Genomic DNA, 17,160 nt, shown 5'->3' on the forward strand with positions numbered 1-17,160 from the left:
TAAAAAACATTCTAAATACACGAATAAGTCAACTGTACTCATTGGTTGTACCCTTTAGACACATTAGGTCTACTGTACTCTGTACTCATTGGTTGTACCCTTTAGACGCATTAGATCAACTGTTCAAGCTTGTGAAAGGCCACTTAATCAAGTTGATGCACAATAGTTACTGAATAGTCTAAATGCTTAGCACAATCTTCAAATTATACCAATAGCTGAGAGCAATATGACATTCCATGACAAAGAATTAAAGCTCTCATATGATATAACAACCAGAGAGATCAACTGCTCATGGATTAGTTACCATGGTTAGTGGGGTGCCCCACTGAAGTATGTCACTAATCGCATGGCATCCCATGGTTGGCTGACAGGAAACTTTTCTATTTGTCTCCCATCATCTGCCCACAGCACAGACTGGGATGTTCATAATTCAGGGGATAAATATAAAATGCCAATTGCCAAGATTAGAGGAAAAGAGCAAACAAATATTCCAAAAAACCTAATCAAACTAGCAAGTGAGATTGACAGTATAGGTTAACATGTTTCATGTGAATAACATTGGCAAAACAAGGCAAGGAATAATTAGGAGGCTAAAAAGAGCCCTATGACCTCAGTGGGATGGTCACATCTACGAGACCGACCGCGAGTGACTTGCCCACTATCAGCCTTAGTGGTTGACTGGATTTGAGATTATCTTCTCCCAACTATAGAGGTTTTCACATTCTATTCGATGCAGCTTCCTTCATTAGGGTGCGTTTGGGATTGAGGTTAAGTAGCTGTAACTTTTAAATTACAGCATTAAAGTGTTTGGTAAACATTAACTGATGTAACTTGAAAGTTATATTAATATAATTTTTTACTTGTATAATAGAAAATCTATTATATCTTTAATAATTTTATCACTAACTGATGTAGCTTGAAAGTTATATTAATATAATTTTTTACTTGTATAATAAAAAATCTATTATATCTTTAATAATCTTGTCAAAATTATTAATTAAAATTTATATTTACTACATTTTATTAATTTTTTTTTCAAAATCACAATTTTTTTTTCACATCAGCTGTAACTTAAAAATTACAACACCTCAATCCCAAACGCACCCTACATCAGGTGCGATGTCATGCTTAATGCAAGTAATGATCTCTTATCACTTTTCATATTATTTTAACATCCAATATGTTAACTCAATTGGGTTCTTTGACAACTGGAAGCCGTGGACATTCTTGCCGTTCATTGGCTTTTGGGTACATTCCGGAACGTGATTTTCACTCTCACTCTAAGCAAAAACTGTTTTGTCACTCTTCAATTATCCAACTCTGTTCTTTTATAGGTTTATTATTAGTATTATAAACCATGCTTGCATCAAATGGCTACCTCTGTTTAACTATGCTTGCTTCACAGGGGAAAACCTGTAACTTGTTCTAGTTATTTTTATTTTAAGGTACAGTTAAATATCAGTAGAAATCAGCTAAGCATTTGAAATAAATACTAGAAAAACATTCAGCTTCAAAAAGCAACCTTTTTCCTTAGCATGCTTGTATAACATTACTTTTAGAAGGCGATCTATCTTCCTCTTCAAGCATATATGAACAAATGAAAAACTTAGGATGAACTAAGCAGAGCGACAGCTAAAATATTAGACACTCCAATAGAGTAATAGATATAACTTCAAGTTCTGAAAGTATTGACCAATTTTTTACCTTTCCTCTTTCAATTTTCTACTAGCAATATATGGCGTTTTCTTGGTATTGTGGGAGATAAGAATGTTCTGACACGTGGTAAGAATTCAGTTACATCAGATCCCAATTAAACATTACAACAGATAATCCATCAAATAAGAACTACTGAAATTATCACCACTGAATACAAGCTATGATGCATATTCAGTTGCAAAATGAGTGCTTTAAAGATTTACAAGTCACTTCACAGATTTTGTTTGTATAAACATATGCATTATGAAACTTGGATTGCAGATATACACAAGATGTTTTATCTTTCTTAGCAGAGTGTAAATTTACTATACAGTATGCCTCAAGCTTCCACAACCACTTGTAAAGTGCTATTCTTCCTTTCTTTCTACTTCCAGAGCAATCTCATTACGACGTGTGAATGGAAGTGTAAATGGTGGATTATACTGCATTCACATTTAAAAACATCCAAAGACAAATAAAAAGACAGTCTATAAATGGAGTATCTAGAATCTAAATTAATCACAGACTTATGCAACTTGGGATACCTGTGCAACTTCAACCGAAGCACCTTCTTTGACTCGAAACTGTCTGTCACCTTTCAGAGCATCCCGTAATTTCAACTCCCGTCGTTTTACATCTTCATCAGTAACAAAACCTGATTCCAAGTAAAGAAGAAAGGGATTACTAACCACGTAGTGTTCCACAGTAGAGACCTCAACAATTGTAATTATCCACTCTTCAGATTGTGCTCCTTTAAATTTTGAATGCTCTCTGCAAAAAGCTTTCTCTAATTTACTCTAGTGCTACATTTCTCTGTCGACGCTATTTCCACATAATGGTGAAAATATTAAATGATGGCTATACTTTCTTGCCGCAGATATTTTAAATTACATAATAGTAAATGGTTAACAGCACTACTACACAAGTTGAAGGAAAAAATGATTATGAGACGACGCATACATCCAGTTTCATCAAAACAATAACAACCAAATAAACTGCTTTATTTTATTTTTCTGATTTTCTTGTTAACAATTAGATCACGTACACCTTTAAGCAAACATAAAACATACAAACCTGAGAAGGCAACTACAGCAACAACTTTCTTTGGAACCTCTTTGATCCTCACAGAAGGATCTTTCGGCAAAGGCAAGTTGGCTCCATACTTCGAGGGCATGACAAAAGACATCTGCCACTTATCTTGATCTTCCAGCTGTAAATATTTTATACACTTAGACAATCACGTGTGTGTGTGTATAAGAACACTTCTGGAGAGAAGATGGATGAATAAATCTAATCATTGAAGTGTCAAACATTCTGCTTATCCAATATCAATGCAAGGGCCTGGTTATCAAGCAAAGGGAGCAAAAAGGGTTGACTCAATGGCTGATTGTGGGTGCGGGCATTAAGTCAATTGTATATCCAAAAATCTAACATATGAAAACTGAGACTTCCCCGCAGTAATGTTCATGAAACCTAAAGAACATATTTTTGAAAAAAAAAAAATTAGCAGCGTGACACTAAGTCACTAGTGCTATCATTGTGAAGTTAAAACAAAATTAGAAAACTATTATATACATCCCAAACCTAAGCATATTTGATAAAATTATTTCTCATCAACAACATCCTGTAACAGAAATCAGAAAGAAAAGACACAATTATATACCATGTATTCACATGGATATATATATATAATTCAAAAATAAAAAATTTCATGATACTGGAAATAATAAACATTATTAGTTTAGATTAACCTTCTTGGATATCACAGGTGTTGTCATTTCCATTTTCTCCCCATCAGATTGAGTCTTACGTGTAATAACAGGAGTGGTCATTTCCATTGTCTCCCTTTTTGTATTCTGAAAATAGTGCAATAGGCAAGATTCACAATAAGCAAACCAAGAGAGACACTTACACATCAAATGCACGGAATCAATGATGAAAACAATCCTATCTACCTTACCAAACAGGTACTCAGCCAACACATTGAAAGATCGAGACGCACCATTAAAATCGAAACCAGTTCTCCCAGGCATCATTGTTTCTGCAATGAAGTAAGACTACACAAACCAGCCCCAATAAAAACACAATGCACAAATGAAGTTACCAGATAAACATAGAGATTATAAACAATTATATTTATTTACCTCAACTTCTCTTATCTCATATTGACCTCTCCTACTCAAAACCTTGAATTTCACCGTCTCAAGATCTGGAACTACACAACCCAATAAATAAATCGCTAAATTCATAAGTATACCATAAACAAAAAACTTGAACTCCACATAAATAGACTATAAAATTTCAATCAAATCCAACCCCAAAAAAAATCTACCTGCCATCAGGGCTTCCTCCAAATTCTGGCTCTCGAACCTTTTTGGGAACACGTATTTGGCAGTTTCAGTTGCTAAGTCCATTAAAACTGCAAAAAAATAAAATTAGTTAAAATTAGAAACAAAGAGTCGCAGAAATAAATGATTTATTAAAAATGGAATTATGATAACACTTACGTCGCTGAGAGAGGGATGAAGTTTGGGATGCGAGAGCGAAGACGAGAGAGACCCTAGCTTCAAAAGCTGATATGGGTTTTCTTTCATTATTGGTGGTGATAGAATTGATGATTGTTAAGGATGGTTTCTTGGTGGGTTTTAGGGTTAGGGTTTTGGGGAGAGTGCAGGGACTGATCAGTGACAGTGAAGGCTTGCAGAGAAGCATTTTCTTTTTGAATTTCTGTTGGAGAGGTTCTGTGATTTTTGTCTATCAAAGCGGGTGGTTATAGTTTTCCCGGGAAATATTATTTTCATATTAATCATTTAACCCGCAATATTTACTAACCGCCTTTTACTCGATTCTGATCAACATTTTGTGGTTTTGCACTTTAGTCCTTTAATGAATCTTTCCCGTCTGATTTCTCCTCCAGTACGATCCCTTCAAATTTACTTCGATTCTTACAATATTTTAAATATATATTAAATACTGCATAAATGAAAACCAAACACCTTCTTAGTACTAAAATTAAAAATTCGAACTTCAAATCTTTTGTAAGTTTTCATAAAATTATTTTTCCATTTATTAGAAAATTGTTTGTTTTGGGAAAAATATCCTCCCAGTACACCGAGACAACAAAATGTTCAACAAGGGTATTTCAAAATAAATTAAATCTATAGTCCATTCATGCTAAATTAACATCTCTGTAACACATTAGAAAGCCAGATACTACAGCAAACTGAAATCACTGAACTGTCAAGGCTTCCTGCTGGGCATGCCAAGCAACAACATCTTTGTATGCCAAGTTGCCACCAAAAATGTCCAGAGCACTGCCAACTGTAACGTCCACACGTCCTATTCCTGCCACCTTGATCTTCTCTAGATCAGCCATTGTTGTGACACCACCAGCATAAGTCACAGGAATCTGACACTCAAAAACAACACATTAACAATATACATGAATTAGATTGCATCATTGATTCACAGGATCACTGTGAAATGAAGCCTAGAGTCGAATGAGTTTAGCTCCCAGTTTGCCATCAGCTAGGGCTCGAGATTGTTGTATTGGTGATGATGGAGGATAAATAGGATAATGCAGGGCATTGATTATAAGAACCAATCTATAGCATTTTTCGTAAGAAAATATATGTAAAGAGATGAGGAAATCACAAGACCTTCTGCATTACAATTAAAAGAATACGAATACAATTACAAAAGCAATCATATGTTACCCACCGGTGAGTACTTGCCAAGCAATGCCACAAGCTCGTCGTCAATTCCCAGCCTGCAATAAACAAAGAGTTAGAAATTCCAAATTAATTATTCCAGAAGTTTTGGGTCTGATGTAAATGAATAATTATCAAACGAAGTCATAATCCTTTTCCTTGTACTATTTTAATTCCAAATAGCAACTTCCTTAAACTATAAGAGTAAAGGGCTGATCGATCTTAAATCAGTCGGGATGATGGAATTCCAATTAAATCTTTTATGGTCATTAAGACTTACTTTTTCCCTTCAACATCGACACCATGAACCAGAAACTCATCTGCATAACTGGCAAGAAAATCTAAAACTCTCTCATCAAGATATACGTCACTAAACTTCTGCCATCTATCAGTGACAATTGCATATTTACCATCCTGCACATCAAAATAAGCACATATGGGGTAAAGCTCCTTCAACAGAATTGACTTGATAATATTTACCTTCAAAACTTGCGTTCTTTTCAATACCCTGATTCGCATGGAAGCATAAGGACTAGTTTACTTAAGCGACTAACAAAACTAAAAATTCAGATTTCCGGTACTCCAGTCATGGAGGATGTCAGATATTGACCTTTTGCCTAAGAGAATATGTTAGATGTTAATGCACAAACTTGTAGCATTCAATCTATGCAAAATGGAAAATCATATATTACCGTACCTTCTTTCTGCAGCTAAGATCCAAGACAAGTCTTTGCTTTCCAACAACACGAACAAGATCTTTTAACCGTTCAAGGTCCATTTGACCATTGTTAAATACATACTGCGCCGTCCAAGAAGAATATAAATATTGAGGAATTCTATGATAATAAAACCAAAAACCCCTCCACAAAGAATAACCTAAAATCGATAATAATGATCAAGTAAAATTGTTGCAGAAGAATATAAAAAGTGAAAATTATTTCTTCCCCATTCTTTAGAATATGAAGCAAAATAATTTCTTCCCAATTTTTATGGCACAGCCAATGTGATATCCTCATTGTATCAAACTCCAAGCAAAAGATCATAAAATGGTTCAAAGTGGCAGTTTCCCTATAAAATTTAAGAACGAAGAGTGCAAACTTCAATAGCACACATTCGTCTTTCATTTGGATGAGGGTGGGGGAGTCAGTGTTAAGCAACAGTGACATGGGAGCAGAAACATGCATATCAATTCGACAAAAGTTGTATTGATTGAGAAACATGATTTGGACTAAGAGATGCAAGATAATTGCAGGAAAAGTCAACATACTGAAGTGACAATGACATGGGTGGCTCCTTCTTCAATGTAACTCAAAGAATTATCAGAATTGATCCCACCTCCAACTTGCAAACCTCCTACAGTTATCCAGTCCTCGCAGTAATTTCAGCAGAGGAAAAATCTGTAAGTTTTAAACATATCATCAAACATATATATCTAAAAAGAAGCAGGTTGCTCACAAGAAATCTCAACACGTTGAATCTCTGTGAGCCAAAGTAGAAAATCTTTTCTTCCAAGAAACCAACATGCAGTTCTGTCCATGCTCCATTGGTTGAAGATAGTCCAAAACATTTCATACATGTATATATTTAAATTTTGCAGCAACCAAGATTTCAATTTACATTCCTGCTCGAGGATAAATATTCTGTTCGGTATAAGTGACATCTCTAAACTTATAACCCCAACTAGGCGTAATAAAAATAAGAACAAGAAATACTAACTAAAATAATCTCAAACTTAAACGAATCCAAATTGTCCTAGGAAATTAAAACCAGGCAATTTTTACTTCACTTCACTTTGTAGATGCAAGCCTGTCCAGCTATATGCTCTTGATCACCAAGTAGCAGATGATCCAGTTTCTTTTAAATGGTTATGATAATAAGCCCAATGATTACAACTTCTGTAATTATAAAGCACTAAAATCCACCAAAATCATTGATAAAATTAATTAATATTTCTTAACATGTAAGGATCAAAGAAAACACAACAAAATAATACTAAACTCTCATGAGAATACAATCCCTAACATGTAAGAATCAAAGAAAACACAACAAAATAATACTGAACTCTCATGATAATACAATCCCTATTAAAAGTGAAGGAAACACAGGGTTTACCAGGATAGGCATGCAATGCTTCAATGGCTGCAGCTTTGCTTAAAGGGTCTGCTCCAAGCATTATAGCATGACCACCTGTAAGTCCATCTTCTTTGTATAAATTTGCAAACTCTGCTGCCGACTTATCTGATTCAAAATTCGTTACAAGCTTCGTCCCATCATCCTTTGAGTCCCGAAGAGTGGACCCAACAATTTGTTTCACTTTTCCCTGATAAGAAAATTACTTTAATTCATAAAAATCAAGCAATTAATAAGTTCAGCCTCACACACACCCCAGTAAAAATAAAAGATGAAACAAATTTTGCTTCTACTCCACCACCTACATAATTAAATCATGTGGGACAAATCCTCAGAATCATCCTTTCAAATTCTAATCCATTCTTTTAATATGTTAAATATCAAAGAAAAATATGAAGGCTTAAATTTAAATGAAAACCAAATAAGTTACCGAGCAAATATTTCAAAAGAGTTTGCTATAACCGAAATGCTTAATTAAAAATCGAACTTCTAAAACCATTTAATGACAAGAGAAAAAAATCCAACAATGAAGTAAGTCGTTGACATAAAAGGATAAATGAATAACTGAAACAGGATTGGTCGTAATATACCTTGTGTATGTCAATGCAAGGGCGGAAACGAACTGCACAACGGACAGATAGACGCGAAGGTCCTGTAAAGAAAATGAATGGTTAAACAAGTGAGTTCGAAAACGTACAAATCGTAGGGAGATTGAGAAGAAAGTGCACGTACTGGAGAGTGATGATGAAGGCGCGTAAAACGAAGAGTTGTTATTCTTGTGAAGCCAAAACAGGTCCGAGACTGAAGTTGGCTGGAGGCTACGAGTTCTCGCCGGCGATATTAATCCTTGTACGGATGCCATCAAATTGTTTCAGGAGAAATCGAAAGAATCGGCGGCCAGAGGAGCGGGCAGGACTACTAGTGTATTATGTTTAATTTTAGCTTTTCATCATTTAGGTCCCCATATCGCTATCATAATTTGTGATTATAACATATGGATCCCTGCGTTTTAGCACAAAAAATTACGTTAAGGTCATTTTTAATCCTTTTTACTTTTTCAAGTCCCAACGTGATTCAATGTAACGATGGGTCATCATCAACTTTGGCTAAGTCTCACATGAAAGATCGGAAATTAATTAAGTGCAAGTTTATAGGAATCCTTCTTTTATAAACCAAATTTTCAAGTGTGATTATTTCAACATAGATTAGTACAAATTATGTCTTTTAATAGTGATATCTTAAAAATTCACATGGATAAATTTGATTAAATTTTTGTGTTGATATAAAAGTTATCTGACATGTCATTTGAATATTTCTTTAATCATGTGCAATGTATAATTTTTATTTATACTAACTAAATTTTTTTAGTTAATATCAAATATAAATATTTATGTCAGTGTAATAATTATACAATATGTCAATTGGACTTTTATCCTAACACAAAAGTCTTATAACTTATCAGTTGTAATATTAGAAATTAATGACATGTTGGTTGCACCTTTAATTTTGATATCTCTAAAAATTGAGAAGCCAACGTTATTAGTTATCCCTTATTAGTACACACCAATGATATTTTAAGAACAATGGGGACAGAAAAGATAAAATGCTGTTTAATTTGGGCTGGGCTGAGTTCGGTACAAAAAAAATCCAAATTCGAGTTTAACTATCAAACCTGCTGGTGGCGCCGTCGGTTTGCCGCTGAAACTGATACTCTCCTTCGGAATGGCAGGCTTGAAGAAGAAACTGCCACCGATTTTAATACACAACAAATCGCCGCCGCCGCCGCCGGCACCATCGATTCCACTCCCGAGCCGACCGGAAACTCCACCAGTCACACTCCCCTCCGTCACTCTAACCCCCACTGCTCACCACACTCACCTCCTTCGCTTCCTGAAAACCCACTTACTAACTCCCACCAACAACCAAATCACACCCTCATCACTCCTCCACTTCCTCAAATCCAAACTCCACCACCACCCCCAATTCACCCACTACGACTTCCACATCTTCGCTTGGGCCTCCACTATCGACTCCTTCCGCCATGATCACACGACGTTCCTCTTCATCGTCCGCTCGCTCGCCTCCTCTTACCGTTTCTCTGAGCTTCATTCCGTTCTCAATTTCATCTCAGCTAACCCCTGCCCGTGTTCGAACGATGGTATTTTCTCTTGCCCTGAAATGGAGCGTATATTTCATTTTGCAGTTAATGCTTTTGTCAAAGCTAACAGAATGAATGATGGGTTGTTGGCTTTTGAAGCTATGAGGAAGTTGATTGATGGGAGGCCGAGTGTGAGTATTTATAATGTTTTGATTAATGGGTTCGTGAAATGCAGGGAGTTTGATAAAGCTTTGGGGTTTTACGATAGGATGGTGAGGGATAGAGTTAAGCCTGATGTTGTTACATTTAATATTTTGATTAGTGGTTTTTGTAGGAATAAAAAATTTGATTTGGCTTTGGGGTTGTTTAGAGAGATGAGAGAAAAGGGGTGTAATCCCAATGTGGTTAGTTTCAATACTTTGATTAGAGGGTTTTTTGGGGAGAGGAAGTTTGATGAAGGGGTGAACATGGCTTATGAAATGATTGAACTTGGGTGTGAGTTTTCGAGTGTGACTTGTGAGATTTTGGTTGATGGGTTGTGTAATGAAGGGAGGGTTTTGAAGGCGTGTGAATTGGTGATTGATTTTTCAAGGAGAGGGGTTTTGCCCAAGGATTTTGATTATTTTGGTCTAGTGGAAAAGCTTTGTGGGGAAGGAAATGCAGGTATAGCTTTAGAGGTGGTGGATGAGTTGTGGAAGAAAGGAAATTTGCCTAGTGTGATTGCTTGTACTACATTAATTGAAGGTTTGAGGAGGCTGAGGAAAGGAGTGGAGGCCTCAGGTTTGATGGAAAAGATGCTGAAAGAGGGTATTCTACCAGATAGTGTAACTTTTAATTGTCTTCTCGAAGATCTTTGTGATGTGGGAAGAACGGTGGATGCTGATAGATTGAGATTGTTGGCTTCGACCAAGGGTTTGGACCCAGATGGGATGACGTATCATATTCTGGTATCAGGGTATACCAGGGAAAACAGAAGGAAAGAGGGAGAGAATCTAGTGAATGAGATGTTAGATGAGGGATTTATACCTGATCTTGCTACATATAATAGTTATATGGATAGGCTTTCCAATGCCAGGAAATCTGTTAGACAAACGCGTTAATGTTGTTCTATGGATTAGATATCCACATTTTTAGTTTTGGATTTTGGCACAGCAGTTAGTCTGGACTAATATGAATCTGTTGACAAAGAGAAAACAAGTTTGTCTTTGATGATGTTATTGTCCCGTGATCGATGTGATGTTCTGGGAAGTCTTTTGAAAGAAAAGAAGAACACATTTGGGTGCAGCAGGTCATAGAAGGTATGTCAATTGATCACACAGTCAATAGCAAAATGGAGGATACCCGTCTTATCATACATTATTATGGACATGTAAATCTTCTACTTATAATTCTGCTTTTGACATTTTGTTTTTGTATATTGGCAGTCATATATAGCATTAGCAATGAATGAAGTGCCAAGGCAGAATTGTAATGTCACAATGTTTTGAGGTGGCTAGTAATATCACCTAGTAAGTTCACACTCACATCTTCCAGACAAGGCCCATCATAGCTTTGAGGTGGCTACCAGCTTATCGATTAAGATGTCATGCAGAGTTGGGAGATAAAAAATTCGTGCTGTCGCTCTCTCGTCTCAGGCTGTGCACACTGCCACACTCTAAGCAGCGAACATCTATGGTTTGATCATTGAATCAAGTGGGTGATATTGCGCCCCACTTTTCACTCCTTGTAGGTTTCTAGTGGAGGAGACTATGACAGAAATATTGAGATGAGCAGCTCAGTGGTTTCAGATGATTTATCTTGGAATGTGTTTTTATTTTTAATTGTTGTATCTCAAAAATTGATGTATACTGTATTATTAGTATCCAACCTTCTGGATCGCAGCCATAAATTTGGGATATAAACTAATTACCTGAATTAAGCAAACGTAGCATTATTCTTTTCTTTCTTGTCTTTTTTTTTTTCCTTGATGAGGAATTATTCTATTGTCGAAACAATTGGGAATGATTGTTTTGGATTTTATTTGGGGAGAGACTTGAGAGGAGAGGAGATCCTCGTGGCAGGCCCGTGTTGCTACGAGGGCAAAATGGTGAATTCGCTATCGTCATCCTATCCACACTAGTATTTGGCCAACTAAGCTTTGAAATCTTTTGCACCATGAAAAATCTTCAAAAACCAAAAGCCAGTCAGTTATTAACCATTCACCAAACAGATAGATACCTATTAAGTTATTATGCTATAAAAACTTCAAAATTCATATTTCACAACGAAGCTCAAAATGACTTCAATTTCCACATGCTTCACTACAACTCCAAAATCTCGCTTCTTCTTCACTCCCTTGCGACCATCAATTAACCTAAAACCTCCCGATTCTTTCCCGAGAATCCAACCACTCCCTTTCCCGAGAATCTCCGGGAAAATTCCCGGTTCTAGGGTTTTGGTTCCGGTTGCCAAAGCGAGTACGGACGTCGCTGTTGGAGTCGGACCTGGAAGGATTGTGGAGAGCGATAAATTGCCGGCCGATGTGAGGAACCGAGCGATGGACGCCGTTGATGCGTGTAATCGGAGAGTCACTATTGGTGACGTGGCGGGTAAAGCTGGACTTAAGTTGAATGAAGCTCAGAAGGCTCTCCAGGCTCTTGCTGCTGATACTGATGGATTTTTGGAGGTATTAATTTGTAATGTCAGTTTTTACATTACTATTTTAAGCAAAACTGCTTTTTGCAGAAGTGCTTTTTGGTGAAGCATCTATCTATTGCTTCTTAGAAAAGTGCTTCAAGTGGTTTTCCTTTTTTTTTCCCCTTTTTCTCTCTTAAGAAGAACTTTTATATAACTGAACTAAACACTAGAAAATAAGCACTTTTGGTAATTTGCAATTGCTTTTTAGTGGTGCTAAAAGTAGTGCTAGACACAATATAAACCTTTAGTGTAAATTCACTAGATAGTTGCTTCAAATGAAAAAAGATTAGAGATATTATAACTGTTACTTAACTTGAATTAGGGAATGTGTGTAAAAGATTTGAGTGTAAAATAGCTCAGAAATGAAAAAGAATACAGAAGCATGTTGGTTGAAATGATAGCCATATTTTAATTTCTTGTATGTTGAATTGAAATGATTTATTAATTACTGAATTATTTTGCTTCATGTGTGAGGAAGCCTTTTGCTGCGATAGCTTTTGAAACAGAACTTGTTTAGTTGCTTGTTAGATTTGGCTTTAAGTGCTTTGATGTTCTTGATTCATGAATGCAATTGTTTTCAAGATGGTTTTAACAGGTCTCGGATGAAGGTGATGTCCTGTATGTTTTTCCGAACAATTATCGTGCGAAGCTTGCTGCCAAATCATTTAGGTTAAAAGTAGAACCTGTGATCGACAAGGCAAAGGTATCAACTGCAATACTATTCTGTGTCAAAATTTTGTTCTTGGAAAAAGAGTTTATGCTACCTAATTTGTAAAGGGACCATAAGGTGATGCATCCTTTGCATTGCAGGCTGCTGCTGAGTATTCAATTAGGGTTCTTTTTGGAACAGCTCTCATAGCTTCAATTGTCATTGTTTTTACTGCAATTATTGCCATCCTTTCAAGTAAGAGGTATATTTTGAAATTGACACTAAAATCATAGCAAATGTTTATTATTATTGTTGGATCCTTTATAGAAGAAAGGTATTCACCATCTGATTCCTAAAAGCAGTGATGATGATGATCGTGGGAGACGACGCAGGTCGTTTGATTCAGGATTCAATATTTTTATCTCTCCATCTGATCTGTTCTGGTAAATATTTTCTAGTCTCAGACCTCAGTAATATTTCCAATATTTTAACAGTTCAAAATTAATTATATGAAAGCCACTAATTAAGAAGTATAAAATTGATCTGGGATAACTTTCCAATTTTCATCTAGCCGCAAAATTTTATTCTAATAAACTTCATGTAACTGTGTTCCCTTCTTAAATCATGTAAGGTACTGGGATCCATATTATTATAGAAGGCGACGAGTGCAGACAGATGATGATGATAAGAAAATGAATTTTATCAAATCTGTAAGTAAAGGTTCTAGATTATGTTTGATATTTCACTCAATCCTTCCTAAAGTAGGAAATCAATTTTTGACTTTTGATATTTCGTTGATATTTTAGGTTTTCTCATTTGTGTTCGGAGAAGGTGATCCAAATCAAGGAATTGAAGAAAAAAGGTGGAAGTTGGTAATACTTCAGCATTGAATTCAGTGGTCCGTTGCTTGCATTGTTTGTTATAAATCATTGGTTAAAATCTGTCAAACTTCTCTTGATTTCTGCAGGCCTTCTGCCACCTTTCTATTCCTTCCCAGTTTACCTATTTGTAGAAACTCTTCATCCTTTTGAACCATTTGTCAAAGATCCAAAAGGACTGCTATTGCTAACTGCATCTTTATTTATTCTATTAGGCAAAAATGTTACAGTAACCTAGTTTCCTCGATTTTGTCAAAGAAATTACTAAAATTGTGTATATGAATATAAATTACCCAATGAAGTTTACGATCTTGAACAGGTTTAGGAATGGCTTTTGGTTTGTGCACTTGCACGCATGCTCTTCTGATTAGGAACTGAAGGTGGTAGTTCTTTTAAGATGTTGACCAGGTTCTATTTATCTATTTACTGGTCTTAACATAGATAGAAGACTTGAGTGATAGATGGACAAGAAGCAGTTGAAATTTACCTTGTCTTCTGAGGACATTTCTTGGTTGGGATTAGCAATTGCTAATAAAAAGTAAATAAATAACTAGAGATAAAAAATAAAAACTGAAATTGAGTTGCCTTGGTGCTTTTCAAAGATGTTGTGTTAGAAAGAATATCTAATACCTTACTCAAATTTCTTAAATTTTATGTGCAGATTGGGGAGTACATAGCATCTAATGGTGGTGTTGTCACAGCTGAAGAACTTGCTCCGTATCTTGATATAGACCGGACTATGGTATGATCATGTTTTATGTAGTTTAGCCTGCAATTATAATGTAGGTGGCTTGTATTTGTTTTCCTTTGGACCTGTTTGTTAGTTCTTGAATTTGGAATGGTCACATGTTCTTGGGGCTTGAGGGCTATTTCTCCGGAGGGAAGGGGCTGAGACAAGGAGATCCGCTTTCCCCCTATCCGTTTGTTCAATAGTCTTTCTATGTTTGACTTTTAAGAATTGATTTTGAGTGAGAAATAGAATTTGTTTAAGGGTGTTGTTTTTTCTTTGACCACTGGTAGTGCTCATTTTTTGTTTTTCTCTCAAGTTTAGTCTTAAATTCCTTGAATTGCAACCAGAAGTTATTGTTTCTCTGCTGTCTGTAATGTCATACATTTTATGTACAAGAGAACAAGTAATTTTTATTAGTATAACAAGTAATTTTTATTAGTATAACAAGTAATTTTTATTAGTAGTCAATTAACTTCAAACTTGCTAGTTGAGATCATTTTGTTTTTACATAGCATTCTGTAATTTGACCTTGTTTCTTGTTGATTTTAGAGTGACGAATCGTACGTCTTACCCGTTCTTCTACGGTTTGATGGTCAGCCCGAGATAGATGAAGAGGTTTGTACAAAGTTTTTCCCCCTTGCATCTTTGTGGTAGTGAGAAAATTCCTGATCAATAATTCTCATCTTCAATTACCCATCTTTTTAACTTTGTGAAGTAAGACATTTGAAAATCAGAGATTTTTGTGTAGGGAAATATTTTGTATCGCTTCCCATCCTTTCAGCGCACTGCTGCTTCTCAAAGAATTGGAAGGAAGGAATATGTGGGGAGAAGATGGGCTGATGCAATCGGAGGAGTTGAGAAGATTTTCAGGGAGAAGAAATGGGAATTCAGGTTCTTCATTTTGTGTTTTGGCCATTTGTTTGTTGAAGTTGTTCCTAATTGAGTTCTATAACCTGGGCTCTTTTTGCTATGTAGCAAAACTAACATGTCGGAGAGAGGCATGGCCATTGGTCTGGGTGGGCTGAATTTATTTGGAGTTATTATTCTTGGAGCCATGTTACAGTATGGTCCTTGACACAATAATATCACTCTATGATTTCTTCTCCCTTTTGCTTCTGACTAATGGGCCCTTTTTTTAATTTTATATGAAGGGAAATGGCTGTTACACCGAATGGCTTTCTAAAATTTGTTGCTTACATATTTCCTCTACTTCAGGTGTGATACAAGTTTTGACTTTAGCGTAATGAGGCTTTTTCCTGTCTCTTCCCCACAAACTTGATTTCAGTTACAGTTGTAACAATAACTTTGCAGATCTATGCTGGATCTTTCTTTGCAATTCCTGCGGTCCGATGGTTCCTCAACCTCCAGAGGAATGCTGATATAGAAAAGAGAAACCGAACAAGGGAAAAGTATGCTCGAGCACTCAAATCACCAGATATTTCCTTGAGGCGCAAGGTAGCCATTTTTGTGCTTATTTTATCCTAAGTTCTCTTTAAGGTTGTTTCTGGGTATTTGCTGAAGCCAAAACTGATTAATATTTAATAGAATTTCTTCGGCGTGATCTGGCTCCCTCTATTAGAAATGACTTGTTTCCTTTTATGTAATCTTGCTCAGCTCCTGAGTGCTCGAGATATGGCCCAGAAAACTTTCATTGGACAAGATCGCATTGTCTATAGTTCTGACAGGGACTTGATTGAGCAAGACTATGAGGCACGAGAATGGGAGAAGAGATTCCGAGAGATTGAGTAGTCAGATTGAGAAGAGGCTATAGTTGGTAAGTTTGACAGCTATTCCCCCCGAGAGATTTAACAGAGAGCTGAATCAATGGCAGGGAACTAATTGTAGTTAAAATCTGAGTCCCTTTATATCTCTTCTTTTGCCTCTTTGTCACTAATAATTTAATGGAGAAAATTAATGGCAGGGATGTATTCAATAAAACATGAAAGCCTAGGAACCTAAAGTATAAAACCTAAAACCTAAAATATAGTTGCTGTTAATTTTCTATATTCACCTCTGCCCACTTTCTCACAACAATGCTTTATAAGGGGTTACCTCAAATATTTTAGAAACTATGAAAATAACTTGGGGAAAAAAAAAATAGATCTAAAAATTGCAAAAATTATGTGGCTGATGAGTCTTTTATCAAAGATTTGGGTGCACAATGGTGCTTAATCACGTAGATTAATTTATTTTTGCCGCCGTATTTCTGTTTCAGGGACTTCATTCAAGCCTTGTCCTTTTTCTGAGAATACCAGACATCATTGCTTTCACTCCTTATCAGAGACTGAATGACTGGCTTTCGGTGTTGAACTGACAATAAGAAAAGAGCCTGTGGCCGTGCATTATGGGGACGCGGCAGAGATAAGCAATGGCGACTTGTAATATAATTCTGGTCAGATGCTATTTCAAAATTCTTTTAACCTTTGAAATAGTTCCAAGTATCATATAATCCAAATGTGCCCAGGCAACTTCCTGAATATCGCTGATCATTGAATGTACATGGATTTGTTTTTCGGCGGGATTGATCCCAATCTCCCTGCCCCTCGCTACACAGATCATTATTGGTTACCTATGAGATTTTCAAGATCATCATT

General features: G+C 36.0%; 4 protein-coding genes across 6 annotated transcripts; 2 read left to right on the forward strand and 2 right to left on the reverse strand.

Annotated features, from left to right (window-relative positions):
* Positions 1–1,827: 1,827 nt before the first annotated feature.
* Positions 1,828–4,473, reverse strand: LOC102622676 (heme-binding-like protein At3g10130, chloroplastic). The gene is made up of 8 exons (XM_006481705.4): positions 4,203–4,473; positions 4,028–4,114; positions 3,840–3,910; positions 3,651–3,752; positions 3,447–3,551; positions 2,770–2,905; positions 2,241–2,350; positions 1,828–2,138 (listed from the first exon to the last, which is right to left on the reverse strand). Exons 1-8 carry the CDS (start codon positions 4,405–4,407, stop codon positions 2,064–2,066), a joined length of 891 nt encoding a protein of 296 aa, XP_006481768.1. The 5' UTR covers positions 4,408–4,473; the 3' UTR covers positions 1,828–2,063.
* Positions 4,474–4,738: 265 nt separating this feature from the next.
* LOC102622375 (1-(5-phosphoribosyl)-5-[(5-phosphoribosylamino)methylideneamino] imidazole-4-carboxamide isomerase, chloroplastic) lies at positions 4,739–8,492 on the reverse strand. The gene is made up of 8 exons (XM_006481704.4): positions 8,268–8,492; positions 8,126–8,187; positions 7,518–7,725; positions 6,673–6,758; positions 6,103–6,204; positions 5,686–5,819; positions 5,416–5,464; positions 4,739–5,104 (listed from the first exon to the last, which is right to left on the reverse strand). The coding sequence occupies exons 1-8, from the start codon at positions 8,395–8,397 to the stop codon at positions 4,925–4,927; spliced, it is 951 nt and encodes a 316-aa protein (XP_006481767.1). The 5' UTR covers positions 8,398–8,492; the 3' UTR covers positions 4,739–4,924.
* A 666-nt stretch (positions 8,493–9,158) lies between these two features.
* LOC102622073 (pentatricopeptide repeat-containing protein At2g36240) lies at positions 9,159–11,574 on the forward strand. The gene is made up of 2 exons (XM_006481703.4): positions 9,159–10,931; positions 11,058–11,574. Exon 1 carries the CDS (start codon positions 9,258–9,260, stop codon positions 10,731–10,733), a length of 1,476 nt encoding a protein of 491 aa, XP_006481766.1. The 5' UTR covers positions 9,159–9,257; the 3' UTR covers positions 10,734–10,931; positions 11,058–11,574.
* A 119-nt stretch (positions 11,575–11,693) lies between these two features.
* On the forward strand, positions 11,694–17,155 carry LOC102622973 (uncharacterized protein At5g03900, chloroplastic). 3 transcript variants are annotated; one of them, XM_006481706.4, is made up of 14 exons: positions 11,694–12,298; positions 12,905–13,012; positions 13,120–13,220; positions 13,321–13,401; positions 13,590–13,668; positions 13,765–13,830; positions 14,498–14,578; positions 15,116–15,181; positions 15,315–15,457; positions 15,542–15,628; positions 15,718–15,781; positions 15,878–16,021; positions 16,181–16,340; positions 16,782–17,155. In XM_006481706.4, the coding sequence occupies exons 1-13, from the start codon at positions 11,909–11,911 to the stop codon at positions 16,313–16,315; spliced, it is 1,545 nt and encodes a 514-aa protein (XP_006481769.1). In that variant the 5' UTR covers positions 11,694–11,908; the 3' UTR covers positions 16,316–16,340; positions 16,782–17,155. The 3 variants fall into 3 exon arrangements, with proteins under 3 accessions (XP_006481769.1, XP_052299636.1, XP_006481771.1); XM_052443676.1 differs by having other exon boundaries at positions 16,181–16,338; positions 16,774–17,155; XM_006481708.4 differs by lacking the exons at positions 16,181–16,340; positions 16,782–17,155 and having other exon boundaries at positions 15,858–16,001.
* The last annotated feature ends 5 nt before the right edge of the window (positions 17,156–17,160 follow it).

The sequence above is a fragment of the Citrus sinensis genome, chromosome 6 (assembly GCF_022201045.2).
Source record: "Citrus sinensis cultivar Valencia sweet orange chromosome 6, DVS_A1.0, whole genome shotgun sequence".
NCBI classification, from domain to species: Eukaryota; Viridiplantae; Streptophyta; class Magnoliopsida; order Sapindales; family Rutaceae; genus Citrus; species Citrus sinensis.

Bases quoted from the DNA above. Each gene is read 5' to 3' on its own strand.
- LOC102622676 (XM_006481705.4), bottom strand. From the start codon at position 4,407: ATGCTTCTCTGCAAGCCTTCACTGTCACTGATCAGTCCCTGCACTCTC. The intron at 2,906-3,446 runs GTTAATCTAAAC...AAATATTTACAG, and splicing joins CACCTGTGATATCCAAGAAG to CTGGAAGATCAAGATAAGTG. The intron at 2,139-2,240 runs GTATCCCAAGTT...ATGTGAATGCAG, and splicing joins CTTCGGTTGAAGTTGCACAG to TATAATCCACCATTTACACT.
- LOC102622375 (XM_006481704.4), bottom strand. From the start codon at position 8,397: ATGGCATCCGTACAAGGATTAATATCGCCGGCGAGAACTCGTAGCCTC. The intron at 5,820-6,102 runs GTACGGTAATAT...TTTGATGTGCAG, and splicing joins ATCTTAGCTGCAGAAAGAAG to GATGGTAAATATGCAATTGT. The intron at 5,105-5,415 runs GTGGGTAACATA...TTTGAGTGTCAG, and splicing joins TGCTTGGCAAGTACTCACCG to ATTCCTGTGACTTATGCTGG.
- LOC102622073 (XM_006481703.4), top strand. From the start codon at position 9,258: ATGGCAGGCTTGAAGAAGAAACTGCCACCGATTTTAATACACAACAAA.
- LOC102622973 (XM_006481706.4), top strand. From the start codon at position 11,909: ATGACTTCAATTTCCACATGCTTCACTACAACTCCAAAATCTCGCTTC. The intron at 12,299-12,904 runs GTATTAATTTGT...TGGTTTTAACAG, and splicing joins ATACTGATGGATTTTTGGAG to GTCTCGGATGAAGGTGATGT. The intron at 13,669-13,764 runs GTAAGTAAAGGT...TTGATATTTTAG, and splicing joins AAATGAATTTTATCAAATCT to GTTTTCTCATTTGTGTTCGG.